General features: G+C 31.9%; 1 protein-coding gene and 1 long non-coding RNA gene across 8 annotated transcripts in view; one reads left to right on the top strand and one right to left on the bottom strand.

Moving 5' to 3' along the window:
- LOC136970808 (homer protein homolog 2-like) overlaps window positions 1–16,970 on the top strand; it is a 248,638-nt gene that overhangs the window by 191,822 nt on the left and 39,846 nt on the right. For all 7 annotated transcript variants that reach the window (XM_067265275.1, XM_067265273.1, XM_067265278.1 and 4 more), the window contains one exon: window positions 4,327–4,448. In XM_067265275.1, coding sequence (XP_067121376.1) covers window positions 4,327–4,448 — 122 coding nt within the window. The remainder of the gene's footprint in view (window positions 1–4,326; window positions 4,449–16,970) is intronic.
- The window catches only part of LOC136970810 (uncharacterized), a 40,350-nt gene that overhangs the window by 9,523 nt on the left and 13,857 nt on the right, over window positions 1–16,970 (bottom strand). The window lies entirely within an intron of this gene.

Raw genomic sequence — 16,970 nt, forward strand, 5'->3', positions numbered from 1 at the left:
CATTTGCAACAATAGCAAGGCAGAAAATAAAATTTGTTTATTCGAAAAATTACGAATAGGACATAATTCCATATATGCTATATGGAATTATGGGACATTTGACAGTATTATTATCCAGATGATGGTTGCTGATCTAAACTAAATTCATAGGCCATTGATAATTTGGGGGTCATCTTATAGGACAGATATATGCTAAAACTATAATTGCTTGTGAAGTAATATCATCCTTACACCTAAAGTGGCCATGTTCTTTTTACTTTCGTTACGTTCCTAATGACAACTCAAGAATGACCGATAAGAAAAGCTTAGTTATCGCATGTGGCTATCGGAATCAAAAATGAAACATACGGTTCAGAATAGCATTTTCCCAATTAATTAAATGCCAATCACATGGTTCTGATAGAAACTAAATTAAATTTAGTTTTTTATTATTATTATTATTTAAATGAAAGAAAATTTATTTTTTATTTATTAATTTTTTTAAATAGTTTTGTATTTTGTTATAATTCATTTATTTTAAATACAAATGCAACAATTTAATTTATTAAATATGTATCAATAGTTTTCTTTGTAATATTTGTGTTTTGTAGTTAAATTATTTTGACCCAATTGAATTTGAATATTTTTAATTCATTCCTTTATTATCCCTGCTCTAAATAAGTACTCTATTTTTCTTAATGAGCCAGAATAATTGATCAGAGTGTATATTTTCCTTTTCTGAACAAGAGGCTGAAGTAGCTAGATCACACACTTTTTCGTTGGACTAACTTTTCAGAAAAGGTGAAATTGAAGTGCAAAAGCTGTAGAATAAAGATATGTAGATGTAGAATTTTATCGCTCCTCCTTTTTCCTCTTATTAAATATTTGTTAAAAATTAATTTTTTATACAAATAAATATTGATGTAAGTTAAATATTAAAAATACTAATTATACAAGTATTTGGGTAAATTCCTAGGACTCCTTTCAGAGTTCAGTGTAGGGCAGGGATGGTGAACCTTTTTGTGTTCGCATGCCATATTTTCAGCATACTTAGCTTTAAAGATGTTAATGCATGCCAAAGTTTCAGACTTCAAATAACAATATTTAAAGAAATTAAACAAATATGCTTTAATTAGAATAACTGTAAGAAAGCTGATTGAAAAAAGGTTGATCAGGTGATAAACCGAAAGGATGATTGAAAAAGACAGCAATCATATGATACATTACATGCCAGATGATTTCTCCTTATGTGCCACTTTGGGCATGCGTGCCATAGGTTCTCCACCCCTGGTGTAGGGTAGCCCACTATAAGTGCGTCTGCCCCCCATAAAATGACTTGGTATTTAATTTAGCTGGAGTTGGAGTCAGCCTACTAAAATTATCAGGAATCAAAGTCAGAATCAAGTGTTTTTTTAGTGACTGCACAGCCCTGGATCAAACAGCTTTACTTTCCAGACTATTTTTCACACTTAAATTCTGTAAATCAGCTTACATAATTTACAGAAGTCAGAAGTTTATTTCTTGATTAAATGTTTTTCAAAGTTACTCTATGCCATCTTTAGATCTCAACATAAAAATTATAATACAAAGATTTAACAATGTAACAAAGAACAAAAGATTAAAATTTGTTCTTAAAGATTAATGAAAAATATATGATGAAATAATTTATAAATAAATAAATTAACAAAAATTAAATATAAATAAGAAAATAAATAACTTAAAACTGTAGTAGAAATCAACTATCAAAAAGAGGACCAAAGATTTTTTCTGTCACTTTTTTTTTTTTTAATTCATTAATTAACTAAGTGACTTTGGTACAGATTTTCTATTTCGAATGTCAATTGTCTAGAACTTCACAAACCAAGTAACCACACTAGCATTGGTGCATTTTATTATTCTCTCTCTAACTAATATAAATGCATTTTGAATCACATTGTTTTAGTAATTTCTCTTCAGCATTACATCTAAAAATAATACAATATTTTTAAAAGATAAATACAGTTCAGATCATTACAGAGTAAAAACATGATTGTTCACAATTACTCATGTAATGAATGCATTCTCAAGTGACGTTATATATCAAAATTTGTTTATCACTTTATTCTTTTTATTTTTGCTGAATGTTATAAAATTTCTTTAAATCTCCACTGAAAATTGTTACAAGTTTCTTCTGTTCTGATTGATTATTTATCCATTGTTCCAATTAGTCTTTAATTTGAATGCTTTTTGTCAGGTCTTCATCAGATGAAATCAGTCAAAATTTTGCTTATCCTTTTTATGAAAGATCATGTTAATAAAATCCCACTCCTGGCATTAATTAATTCATGAATGCATTTAAAATAACTTGATAATAAAATTAATAAATTAATTATTTTACTCAGCTACAAGATCAAAATCAAAAGTGATTTTGATTAATGTCATATGAAAATTAAAACAATCCACAGTAAATGGGATTTACTGTACAAATCGTATTAAACATAGATAATAAGTTTTTGTAACTTTTAAAATTAGTTTTTAAATTTAATTAACAATGAAATTTTAAATTAAATAATGGAAAAACATTATAATTTACAGTAAATAAATAAAATTTTAAAGAATTTATTGTACTTGCATTTTAATATTAATTGAAAAATTTGATTTTGTTTGATTTGTCTACAATGTAATATGACTTCGTGTTTATTACAATTATTAATATATATATTATCCAAATTGATTTTTTATTCTTTACAAATGTTAGAACGATTGAAAGCCATTATAAATTATTTTACATTCAATTATATACTTCTAAGTTTTCTAAATGCTATATTATGGTGTAAGATTTGCTGACTAAAAGGGGGTTACAATTAATCCTGCGTCAGAATGAGCCTAAGGGAAACTGCATATGTGGTCTGTGGTGAAGGAGGCAAATGAAAAACAAGTGTTTTACATGCAAAAAACCATTTATTTGGTCAAATTCATGCTTACATCGATATTAGAAAGTTTCAAATCTCTGCATTCTTCCGAAACGGTGAGAATTCGGTTGATTGGTTGCAGCCCCAGGCAGACGAGAAGGATCCATTGGATGATCAGGGAAGATGCAGCAGAGTCCTAGGTGGTTGATGGCAACACAACACAATAGATATGGCACAACTGTAGGCTTAATCCAGAGGAGACTGTCTTTTGATCTTGAAATTCTGATTTTTATAGTTTTTCTTCCACTATCTGCATTTCGGATTGGTCCCTCATCCCATTTCTCGCTTCCCGATTGGTCTCCTCCTTTCTTCCCGGGGAAAAATCGAGACCAACTTAGGTCATGGAAAGGTCCGATTCAAAGTGTCTATTTGACACCCTTTGTCGCTGTACTCGGAGATTGTTGATAGACCTACAACTGTGCCCATAATTTAACCCGTTGTTCATAAATGCTGTCATTTTGGAATTCTAACAATCATATGCGATGTTTTTCTATCCCTCAAATTTTCCCTTTTTCCGAAATTGTTTTCTTGAGTTGACTATTTATGAGTACTTGAGTCAGATTTCTACCTGTTTATGAGCGCTTGGGTTTGACATTAACAGGTCATTTAACACGTGTTGGCGTCATCCCAGGACTCGTTTACATTTTGTGTCACGTTGCTTTGATCAAGAGTTTTTTTTCCTCTCTCTCTCTTATATAATTTATCGTTATTTTTACACAAAAGAATTTGCAATTTACACGGTTTCGGACCTCGTTCAGATCCTCACAATGGTGATTTATTTCCTCTTATTGTTTTACTCTAATAATTGTAATATATGTACTGTACATATATAAAAGGAATAAATTTTATATTTTCACATGTATGAAATGAAAATTCGGATTGCTTTTATGCAAAATTTTATTAAAATCTAGTATCTAATATTTTAAAAAATAACAAAACTCAATTTTAATACTATAATACTAATATTTTCATTTTCTCTTAAAAATTTTACTGTAAGAATTATTTCCAATTTTATAATAAATTAATATTAGTTAAAAATGTATTAATTATCAATAATTTCATATATTTTTAGAGATATCAAATTTGAAATATTACAGTTACTTATTATTAACTATTAATTCAAGTGTATACTTTGAATTACTGTATTAATCGAAATTGTATGATTAATATGTAATATTTCAAAATCACAAATAAAAAATAATTTCTAATATGAATTTTTCATTATTAAATAAATTTAAAATTGGTAATATTAAAAGTTAAAAAAATAAAAATAAAGGTCAGTTGTTTAATTTCATTGAAAATTAAATAACTTAATAATTCATAATGAAAAAACTTTCACATATTGTTAATATAATGATTTAGAATTTTCAGAGAATTATTCACTTCTGTTTTTTAGATAACTGACAGTCCTAAACATCAGCAAAAAGATAAAACTTCAGTGGCCAGCCTCCCTCAGTCTACTGCTGAAGCACAACTCAGATATGAAAATGATCGTCTGAAGCTTGCACTTGCTCAGAGGTAAAATTTATTAATAAGAAGAATTTTTATGATATTGTTACTATAAGATATATTATATTATTTTTCCATATTTGGGGTCCATGTCTTATCGATGGACTGGAGAAGACACAATTGAGATTCATTAGATCAGTTTTTCATCTTAATCGTTTGGTACCTGGACCTGTTTTGAGATCTGAATTGGCTATAAGTTTAACTATGGCCATTTTTTGTTGTTGATTCAAGATTCTAGAGCTGCCAGAGTGTGATCTCAGACAGTTGGTTTATGACAAATTAAAATTAGTAAGAACTAATTCTTTGGTTACAACTCCGTTTTCTTCAGTGGAGCAACTATTGTCTAATTTGGGGTTTTCGTCTATTTATTGTACTCGGTTTTCTGATAAAAGGCTTTTGTTAGTTGAACTTCAACAGTCTTTGAGAGAAAAATATTGGGCTCCAGATAGAGCAGAAATATAGTTTGTTGAAAAATTCTTTATCCTTTCCATGGACACCTCAAAGTTATTTGTTAAATTATAAGATTCAATTTTTGATAATACAACTGTGGCTTAACAAATATACTGGTTTTTTTTTAAATAGTTGTAGAATTAATGCAACACCTTGTTCTAATTATTCTTTTGGTAAATTTTAGAAAGCATTTGTTTGTATCTTGTGAATATACTAAACATTTAAAAAATAATTTTTTGCTAACTGATTTTAATGTTAATTCTTTATATGATCATAATTTAAGTTCTGAAACGTTATTTAAACTGTATAAATATTTTTATTATTTAGTGAATATACTAGAATAGTTTTCTAACTTTAACTCATATATAACTGTACTTGAATAATGATAATTATCATAGTGTATGTAATTATGTTGTTTTTAAAGTTTTTGTACTTCCTTTGTAAAGGCAAAAGACTGTATCAAATAAATGATTGATTGATTGATTTTTCCAAATTAATGAGTGTAGTGAATGATTAAGTAAATTTTGCATTTGAAATGAAAAAACTTTTGATTTTAAATTAATTTTAATATATTATAACGTAATTAAACATTATATATAAAGTTTATTATTAACTTACAAAAACATTTGTACAGATATATTTTTTTTTAAATTCCAGATAAGAAAAGATTGTTATATCTATATATACAGAATATATCAAGGCAAAATCTATTTCCAATTCATTTAGGTACCATACATATGAATTAAATTTATGTTTTATGCATCATTTTGAAGCTTATTTAACATAGATGAGTTCTTTTGCATCAGTTTTACTGTTTAAGTTCATTTAAAGCAATTAGAAGTGAAAATGTGCTCAATGTCACTCTTCCCATAATAGTCTCTCTCTCTCTTCCATCCTAGCTATCGAAAGTATCCCTGTCCAGTATAAAAACATTTCTGAAAATAACTTCTCCAGTTGACACTCATTGATTTCCAGTTACTTTTTAATTTTGTGTTGTTAATAGAAAGATTATTGCAAATTAAGTTTTGGTCAAGAAGATTGGCATTTCTTTTGAATAAAATAGCACCTAGGCAAAGAAGATCTCTTACAGGTAGACAAAAAAGAAACATAAAACTACATTTGATTAAATTTCATCAAGTTTAAGTATTCATTTTTGCATACAAATTAATCCTGACAATATTTACATGGTTATTCAAATCTTTTCAAAGAAAGGAAAGTTGCTTGAAGAGAAAACACAGACACATGTTTATTAATATTAGCCTTTGTTAGAATTAACCAGGGACAGAATCAAATCTACATATCTATCTATCTATAGAAAATATGCTGAGGCAAAATCTACTTCCAATTTATTAAAGTGTTAATGTTATTTATTAAATTTTATGTAAATGCATTTATTTATTTCTTTATTTTCCCTATTTATTTAAAGTATTTACACACTTTATACCAAAAATTTTCTAATGAATTAACAAGAGAAAGTGTTTATCTGCATTTGCTTCTTTTATTATTAGAAAAAGCTTTCTAAAACTTTCAACATTGTATTGATGCTGTTTTCAGGCTAGCTTAACTGAATGCCAAACGTGCATCATTACAAATTTCAAATATCACAAACTTTATAGATTGTATATTACACACCTGAGAATACTTGTATGACCTCAATGTATTATGTATTTAGAAACTACATACACGATATATTTTACAAAAAGAATGCACATTGGGATAAGTTTTGAATTTGAAATTTTGTTAAATATTCTACAAAAGAATATGCATTTGGAATTCGTAAATTCATTCGTTTTGGATTCATAATTTTCCAAGAAAACCTGGACCTGAGGAAGATTCAAAAAAAGAGAAGGATCAAAAACAGTCTGTTTCTACAAACCTTTTATCAACACTGGAAAATACTAATAACAACTCTTCCCAAACCTGTAATCGGTGCAAACTCCAAAATTCATTTTACCTGAAGAAGAACTGTCGATAGGGTTTGAAAACATTTGTAAAGTGCTATTTCTGTTTGTTAACAGTTTGGTCAAAGAAGGAGTTTGCACCGGTTACAGGTTTGGGAAGAGTTGTTAACAGTCTGTTTCTACATGCATAATGTATTGGAGTTACAAAAGGGTTTTCAGCTGTGTAATATTACAAATTTATTCACTTTTGAAACAATTCTAGAATGGAATATAAAAATTCAAATAGTATACGTTAGTGTACAAAATTTGAATTCAAAAGAGCAGTGTTCCAATGTTTTGAACAATAAATTTTAATTTTTTTTTTTAACTAGGATCTTAAATTGAAACATATTATTATTAAAATAATAAATACTAATAAAACTTTTTAATCTTGCATTGCACATTTAACTATTGTTACAAAACTAGTTTATAAATTATGACTAGCTAATCGTACCAATTAAGACATGATGTATCTCAGACACAAATACAAAACTTCAGCTAATGAAAAATATTTGGATGATGATAAGAGGGTGATGGAAGAGTCCCTGTAATATCTATGCTGTTTCATTGCTGCCTTAAAGAGTGATATCCATAGGTCCAGCAGGTCATCAACAGTGGGAGGTTACAGAGATTGTTGGTTATCATGTATGGAATCTCCCAAATGAACAAAATGTCACATTCCATACACAAACAGAGCAAAAGAGTCCAACCATGTCATGCTCCAGAATTCTTGTAGACAATTTCATGGTTTGTCTGTCATGTTTGATATAATCCTAATGCATTATCCTAGTCAAAACATCCTATAAATTGCTCCAATGTATGAAATTGTGATAATGCTAGAACCTTGTCTTAACAGAATTTGGTAAATTCTCAATTTTTCAAGAACTGTGTGAGTTCCTATTATTGCATACCAACCTCTATGACAGGGATTTCCAACAGGGTTAATATAGATCCCCTGGGTGTCAATGGAATTTTGAAAGAGGTTAATGGAACTCAAGAAGTCAATTGGAGATTGATGGAAAAATCAGATACTTACACTTTTTCTGAGAATTTCTGATATTTTTCAAATAATGATTTTCCCACATAATTTTTGTTGTTATTAACTGATTTAATAATTTACTTGAAATATTACACAAAATCTTATAAAATAACAAAAATTTTAAGGTGATCAATTGAAAAGAATATTTTTTATGGACAATGCAAATAAAAAGAATGGAAACTCCTGCTCTATAAGGAGGGTTGTGGTTTGATAGATAGATAGTATAGATACAGTGGCGTAGCGAGGGGAGGGGCAAGAGGGTGTATCATGCACTGGGTGCCACTCGCAGAAGGGGTGCCCAAATGGTCTCCAAGACAAACTATATGTGTTTCTGGAGGAGGGAGGGGATGCCAATAAAGCGTTGTGCCCCAGGCGCCAGTTATGTTCACTACGTCACTGTATAGATAGTACCCATGTTTTTTTAATAGGTAGGGGAGGTGTAAAATAACATATCCTAGGCCTCATAAGGTAACTCTTCCCCTACTCAGCCACAAGGCACTACAGGGTTTTAGAGACTATCCTTAATCGTGGGCCTTAGTCTCTCACCCGAAGGTAATCACTGACTCTCTTGTTTTTAGTTGGGGCGCCAAGAACATCCCCTGGGCTTCCATCCATCTTCTTAGCCCCAACTCACTAACTTGGCATAACTTATTTGATGTGCAGCTTGTTCTGCACTTTTAACAGCTTTGTCCCTTTAGCTCACCTTATCTCTAACACTATCAGTATGCTAGTTGGTCAGCAGGGTCTTCCTTCCCTACAAGAAGAGGACCCATTAGTGAGTCCACTAAGTCAGGGTCTAAAGATCAAAAAGATCTATGACCCATGCCATCAATTCCTTAAGTTTCATTAGGTTTCTATTTAAAATTTATTTTGTATACTAGTACTTTCTATATATTAATAGGACTTATTATACTGGAAATTATGGATGCAGATATTTAGTCTTACAGATCAAAAATAATGTTCTTTATTTAGTTCATTAGGTTTCCTTTACTTGCTGCTAGCGTTTTAAGTACTTGTTCAGGCGGCTTGAACCAGTCGACTTGGCTAGCCCCTCGGCGGAAATACTCTGTAAAAGGACAGTCAAGTATGTAGTGTCTCACGTCGCAGCAAAGACACCCACAGGAGCAGCAACCATCTCCTTGTCCGAACTTGGACTTGAAATGGGGAAACCTCCCATGTCCGGTCAATATTTGCATTGTCATCCTACAATTACTCACTGGGGTAAGGCCAATATCAGGCACAAAGGCATAGGTTGACCTACCTACTGTACTTAGAGTCCAGCGCTCTTGCCAGTAATTCATCGACCACTGCAGTAGGGTACCTTTTATGTATGTGGCCGAGGGTTCTACTATCTTCGTTACAAATGGGCCCTTGGCCCCCGCTTTGGCCAATTGGTCGGCACGCTCGTTGCCTGGGATCTCAATGTGGCCTCGGACCCACCTCAAAGCAACGTGTCATTCGTGCCTTGCCTTCAGTACCCTACCTCTGATCTCATGTACCAATTCGTCTCTATGATACCCGTCGCTCAGTGCCTGAAGCAACGACTGGCTGTCAACATATTCTAGGTATGTGATAGGAAGGTATAAATTCTGTTCTCTTACTAACAAAGATAGTCACTGGGAAAATTATTTTAAAGATCACAGTCCTGATGGCATTGTATTTGCCTATATTATAGCCAGCTTTTCCGATTGCAATCTTAATAAACTCCATCTCCTCTTATTTACAAAAAGGAAGAACTAGGTATGCCCTACATATTAAAACACTGATGGCTATATTTACATACTGAGATGGCTAGAAAGAAGCAGTGGAAATAAGTAAGAGGAAAGATTGCTTTTGAAATTTATAACAAATTTAATCTCCATGGACGATTTAAGTTTGTGGAGATTGAAAAATGAGACGGTTTGTTCATTATCTTCCTTCTCAATAGTAAAAGTTGTTGCTAGATTGATCGAGGATAAATGTTGTACAAAAGCTACCTACTGCTGATGGCAACAAACCGTCAATGACATATATTAGGTATAGGACAGGATAATGAATCATGAGAGGAACCAAGAAAACCTTGGATTATATCCTGAATGATAAGTTTGATTAAAATGGCTGATAGTGGTAAGCTGACAGACATTCCCTGCTTTTGAAGATAACAGTTCAATGGCCAGAAATATTTTAGGTTATTAGGTGGAGTGCATCCCAAATGGCTGAAACTTGCTGCACTGCAAAACCATTTTAAGAAGCAGGGCATTCTCTAGCACAGCTTCTTCAAACACAGTGTGACTGTCGGCCATATTGTATATATATATTTTATTGTATATGGTTGTAATTCTATCTTATTTTTGCAATTTTCTCCTTTTTCGTTTGTCTATTCTTTCTTAAACTTTCCATGACCGTTATCGCCGTGGGGCTGGATTAGCAGTTTTGAGAATCGGTAGGGACAATAGCAGGTAGTGTGGCCTGGGGAAAAAGTGGCTAAGAGAGGGGTCACTTTTCGACTAGATACGAAGAGAGACGGACGGAAAGAGCGAGGCTCGATTGTGATTTCCGAGAGAGGAAAGAAGTACGATAGTCGAGTGAAGAACCGAAATATAGAGACCGGCATATTGGAGAACCCCAATAATTGAGAGAAGAAAGGATAGTGAAGAAAGCCACTATCGTCGAACCCAGGTTCTACACAAAGTATCAATACGTATCCGCTGAAAAAGAGAAAACCCCGGGTGAATCATCCCTTCATTTCTTCTACCTTTCTGCTATCCTATCTTTCTTATTTTTCCTTAATATTAAGTTAGATTTAAGCTAGATTTAAGTTAGGTTAGTCACGCATTTACGAGGGACTGATTGTTACACGCTTAAAAATTAACACACCTTGAATTGTAAATCAGTTGGGATTCCTTAACAACAAAAAACCTTATTTGTTCTAAGTGGAATAAAGGAACATTGTCTATCATTGTAGTCGTTGCAGTGTCCTTTTCTGTACATTTCATTCGCGGGCCGTACTGCTTCACTTTTATAGAACACCACAACAGGAACTGTTGGATACGAAGCCATGATATTTATCTTGTAGCAGCAGTACATGAAGGACAGCAATCACTCTTAATCTCTAACCTTCACTTCTAACAAGGAAATAATCACCAACTCTGAACCAATAGATTGGTCAACAGAGAAGCCACTGCATTTTCCAGGAAATGTATCAGATAAGACCTTTTATTCACAAGCAGTCTTAACTGCCAGTCTGCTTTATGCATCTTGGCTTCAAAAAATAGTTTAGGACTCAGCTGTTCCTGTTAGTACTGACCTTAAATCTGGCTTTTTGGCAAGTGTTCATGCCTTGTTTGTCACAGTTTGAGAAGGATTTCAGGTGAATTTGGAAGTATTTTCAGTTAACACCAGAAATCCTTCCTGCTCTCAAGAAGTAATCTTCACTTCTGCACAGTACAAACTATTTGTGTTTGTCTGCTATCAGTAGTTTCAGATCATTGTCCTGAATATATCTCTTAATCATCCATAACTTGTCCCATCAATAGGATGTCTACCTATATCATTGTGCCAATTTGTAGATTTAAGCCAACAAAACAACATCCAAGGAAGACTACACTTCCATAAATATTTTTTTATAACTTTTGCAGTGTCAATCACTAGCGTGATTAGGTCCTGTGCACCTCCTTTAGGTGTTAGGATATACTTGGGATCTTGCTGCAAAACACTTTTCATTTCTTCAAAGAGTCCAGGAAAATACAGATTGAAAAGGAACATAGAATTTCATGTGATGGCTTGTAGCTTAACTAACTGGTCATACAGCAATCAGGAAATCACAACTCTTGAAAAAGGTATGATGTGCAGAATACTAGGTCTGCACAACATATTATAAGAATAATAGCTCTCAAGTTTCCTATTTGAAAAAGGTTCATAGTCATTCATTGCTACTATGTTACCATTGCATTGTTTTTCTTGTCTCTAGTCCAGCATAGTTAACTGAAAAAATCAACATAAACCTAATGGAAGATGAGAAGCCATGACCCTTGACTATGAGAATATGTACTCTCCCATTATTCTTTAACCCTGTTTTGAAGCATCTACTGGACTTTCTCCTCTTATATGTCCTTAATTCATGGAATTTTTTGAATGATATTACAGAACTGATGAGTTTAGTCTGCTATATCCCCTTGTGCAACAGTGGTCTATACTGACAAAAAAAGAGGGGTGCCTTTGGGAACCCTTGTAGCAAGAACTCTGTGAACTAGTAGTGAGAAAACTAGAGAAATTCATCCTATCCACTTTTACAGCAGATTGAGCATTATATCTTAAGTATATTGAGAACATTTTGATAATATGGAGGAGAAACAAGAATGACATCAAAAACTTCATTAACTCCATCAATCAGAGCATTTTTGTTCTAAGTTATGGTGTAGATCAGCGTTTCTCAAAGTGGGCGATAACACCCCTTGTGGGCAGTGAGTAAATCTAGGGGGCGCTGGAGGAAGGGTACTGAACGGTGATCAAAGGTAAAAGTTCCCTTTCCTCTGTCAAACGGATAAGAGGAAACATTGCATTTAATGGTTTCCAGATGTCGAGAACAATGTACGGTAAGGGCACAAAGTGTGAGATTCATAGAAAAGTTTTCCTAAGAATATTTCCAATCCTTTCTCACACGGGGGGTGTTGGGTATAACTTTATGGAACAAAGGGGGCGGTGGATCGAAAAAGTTTGAGAATCACTGGTGTAGATCAAGTAAGACCCACATTCACTTTTTTCAGGGGAGGACACTATAGAACAGACAAATTTACATGAGTATCTACATTAAACAAATTTTTCACCTATTGTATATCTTTTCTAGTATGACCTTTCTATGACACAACAGCCTTTCAATCTCTGGTTAAGAATGCACATCCACCAGAACCGAGGATAAAGACAAAGAATTGGACAAGATTTTCAAGATAGCATTTGTATTCTCTAATTACATTGGTTAAAGAACAATTTGCCATCTTATTCAAACCTTCAGTTTTCCTGTCTGTTTACTGAGCATACAAACCTTCAAAAAAAAGTTTATGAAGTCAATAAATATGACTCTAGTAAAGAAAGAGTTGGCTATATCACATAACATCAGAGTGGTTTACAACATAACCCAAAATAGTTGCCCAGCTGTTAAGGACTCCATACAAATACAGAACAGCCATCTACTCATTACCTGAATACCGAAAGAATAATTTCATGGGAGTGAATATCATTTACAAAGGATATATAAGCAGAAATTTCTCCGAGAGATTATATGAACATTGACAGGACACCAGGACCAGTCAAACTAATTCTGCAGTAGCTTGCTTCGCTAACACAGAGGATGCTAAGATTCTTTGGGAAAAGTCAAAATTGTCAGAACTATCATTACAGTGTAAGTAGGAATCATTACATAATTAAATGAGATATTTATACAGAAACTACAAGATAACTGCGTGAACACTCTGAATTCCTTCATAACTCTTGCAAGTTCAATGAATTTGGCAATGATGCTAAAGTCCACTTAAAATAAAATACAAGATAAAACCAACAATATTTATTTTTATTTTATGACATTTTATTTGTTTTAATTTTTCTTGTTCCATTTATTGTTAATGATTCAAACATTTCAAATTGTTCTTTCCATTGTTCCACAAATGATCAAAAATATTCAACATTTAAAATTGGTGTGTTTTTACTAATATACTGGTACATCAGCATCTAAAATGTTATCTGTTTGAATACTTTCATGAGTAATTGTATATATTAAATAAAAATAAAATTTTATAATTTATATTTAAGTTCCAGTAAGTTATTAAAACATGAAAACTTACATATATATTAAACAATTTTCAGTTTGTAATAATTATTTATAATTAGTTGAAATTAATTTTGAAGCATGTTAATAAAATAAGCATTGTAGCAATACTTTACTACTATAATTTTAAAATTGTTTTTAACAATTGATACTTTTAGTTGAAACTGAGTCAGAGTAAAATTGAATTTCTTTTAATTGAAAATCATTACTTATAAATTTTGTATAGGTTACAATAGTACAAAATTATAAATTACTGATTCTTGTGTTTTGTAGTTTAATTTTTGTTTTTTGTTTTTTTATTATTATTTATTGATGATGATACATTTACAGTAGAGCGTCGTTTATCCGAATCAATTGGGGACTGGGGTTCTTCGGATAACTGATTTTTTTGAATAACCAATTATGTACGAAAAAATATATTAACCTATCCAATGTTGAAATTTTTCTCCGTTGCGTGTTGCTTCGTGCTAAATTTTTCTCCGTTGCGTATCGTTTCGTGTTGAATTTTTGTCGAATTTAAGCCTAACGAAAATTTTTATAATAATAATCGAGGCTGTTGTATCGTTAAAAATTATTTCATTATTTTGTACAAACAAAATAAATATATTGAAAAATATAAAAACAAAAAAAAATATAAAACTGTGAGGCAGTCTACCGTCAATTTTTTCAGATTAAAGAGACAATTACCAGATCAACATATAATGCAGCTACCATAGGAAATTTAATAAAAAAGTTATACTTTAGAAGTTAATCTAGTTTTTTGAAGTTCCGTCGGATGTTAAAATTCTTTTTAAAAAATTAAGACACAGTCGTTCCGGAAAAAACATTCTTCTAGACGATCACCATTTTTTATTCTTGTTCTAGAACAAACTTCTTAGATGACCAGACCTTCTTTTTTAGGCTACTTAGCCATCAAATGTTAAAACGTTCCTTAAAAAAAAAAGTTATTCTAGTATCAAAAACGTTCAATTCAGCACGACACAGTTCGACTGAAAAGCTTTCGGTTAACCGACGTTTTGGTTAACTGGCTTTCAGATAAACGACACTCTACTGTATTTTATTCCTTTAAGGGCTGGTTGCACAAGTTTTAATCTCAAGGTTAAATGTACAGTACTTTAATTATTGAATTACCCTAAATGTGTTGCATGAATGTAATTTATCCCTAAGAACTAATCAGCTGATCTTGGATGAATAAAATTTATTCTGTAGATTAGCAAAGAAACAATATGGTTGATCAGTCCTGAGTCTAAGTAAATGTTATCAACATCAGAATATTTAAATGAAGTTTATCCTAATATTGGCAGAATATTTTTTAAAAAGAATCGGATATTGTATAGCAATTGTAAATTTTAAAAAATAATTTTGATTTTTACTGCACTTTTACATTATTTGTTAGTTATGTTATTTAAATTAAGACTTACTTAATAACAATTAATTAATTCTTTCTTTCGTAGACACAATGTAGTGACGTAGAAAGAAAGAAAGAAAGAAAGAAAATATAAAACACGGTTTCCTCAAGATAAAATTAATTAATTAATAATTTCTTATTTTAAAATATCAAATAGTTCCACTTCATTACTTCAATTGATATTTTGTTTGTTCCCCAAACTTTGTTATTTTAATCATTTATGATAATTTTTATTGATTATCCAAATTGTAACTGCTCTTAGATACTTGCCATATCTGACAGTAGTTACTATTTCTCTTAAATCTTTGAATTTTTATTCATATTAATTTCAATTAAACAACTTTACTAAAACCCAATATATTATATTACAAAAGCTAACAACTGCTGTATGCTATCAGACTATATAATGGCTATAATACTAATAAATTACCAAATAATTTGATACTAGAGGGAAGCGTTAGGCACCATCTCTTAATAAATTTAGTAATGATAATTTTAATTAAACAAATAAAACTCACTTACTCGAGCCTGTAACCGGTGTGAAAAATAAATAAACGATTTGTTTATTTATTTTTCACACCGGTTACGGGCTTGAGTAAGTGAGCTTTATTTATCTATTATACACACCCTGGTGTGCATGAGAAAGTTATATTTAATTAAATAATTTAGATTATACTGGAAGAAAAGAATTGGTCCGGAGCAGGACTTGAACCTGCAACTGCCACTTACTGTGCAGATGCATTACCAATTACGCTTCCTGGATCTCTGGTTTGATCTTGTCTTCCAATATTATAGCCATTATATAGCCCGATAGCGTATGGCAGTTGTTGACATTTTTAATTTCAATTGTTTCTTTGAAATATCCTAATGACATTTGTTTCTAGTTCAGATTAAAATTTGAATTTAGAATATTAAATGTACAGTACAATTCATTAAGAAAATAAGTGTATACATCTAGCACAACGTTAAGATTTATGACTTGTTTTAAGGTATGTCTCTATATCAGGGACATACCTTAAAACATTTTTGGTGCCAGCTGGGGATGTACCCACACCCTCATCCTGTAAACATCTCCAAAGGCATTTAACCGGCCATTGCAAACCCCACAAGGCGTGTATGATGTATATATATATATATATCAGTGGCGTGCCGTCATTGGAAGCGATGGAAGCGCCGATTCCACCTTCCAATGACTTTCCCTTGTATTTTATAAAATATAAATTTTCATATTTTAATGTACTTCACATTAATTAAAATTAATATTTTATTATAACTGCATTATGTATCTTTTACAAATTTTTATACATGTGAAAAAAACGATAAGATTGCTATTGTATATTCGAATGATTCGGTGGCGGAAGGAGTGTCGGAACCGGGTCAGTTTCCAATCAGCCAGATTATATAGGCATTGTCACATGCGGTTTATGGAGCATCAACCTCACCCGGTTTAACCGGTAGAAGCGACACACGCGTAAAGAGTCCGACTTTATATTTTGGAGCGGTTCTGAGCTGTTAGCCGCCTGCCTGTCAACTTCCAAGCAGCTAGATTATAGGCATTTGCGCATGCGCTTTACAGAGCACCAACGTCACAATTTAGCTGGTAGAAGCAACACACGCATAAAGCTTCTAATTTTATATCCCGGACCGGTTGTGGGCTGTTAGCCGCCTGCCTGCTAGATGTTCGGCCGCCCTCGCCCAATTATGTGAATCGTGAGTAGACTAGATCAACGGCGGGCAACCCCCGGCCCGCGGGCCAGCTACGGCTCGCGAAAAGTTTTTATCCGGCCCGCGAGATCTTTAATAGATTATTAAATTGGAAAAATAACTAATTAATAGTTATTTTTCTAATTCTTTGTAATTTTCGAAAACGATAAGAGAAATAAATGTAGTAATT

The sequence above is a fragment of the Centruroides vittatus genome, unplaced genomic scaffold, assembly GCF_030686945.1.
Source record: "Centruroides vittatus isolate TY-2023 unplaced genomic scaffold, ASM3068694v2 contig_2190, whole genome shotgun sequence".
In the NCBI taxonomy this organism is placed as follows: domain Eukaryota; kingdom Metazoa; phylum Arthropoda; class Arachnida; order Scorpiones; family Buthidae; genus Centruroides; species Centruroides vittatus.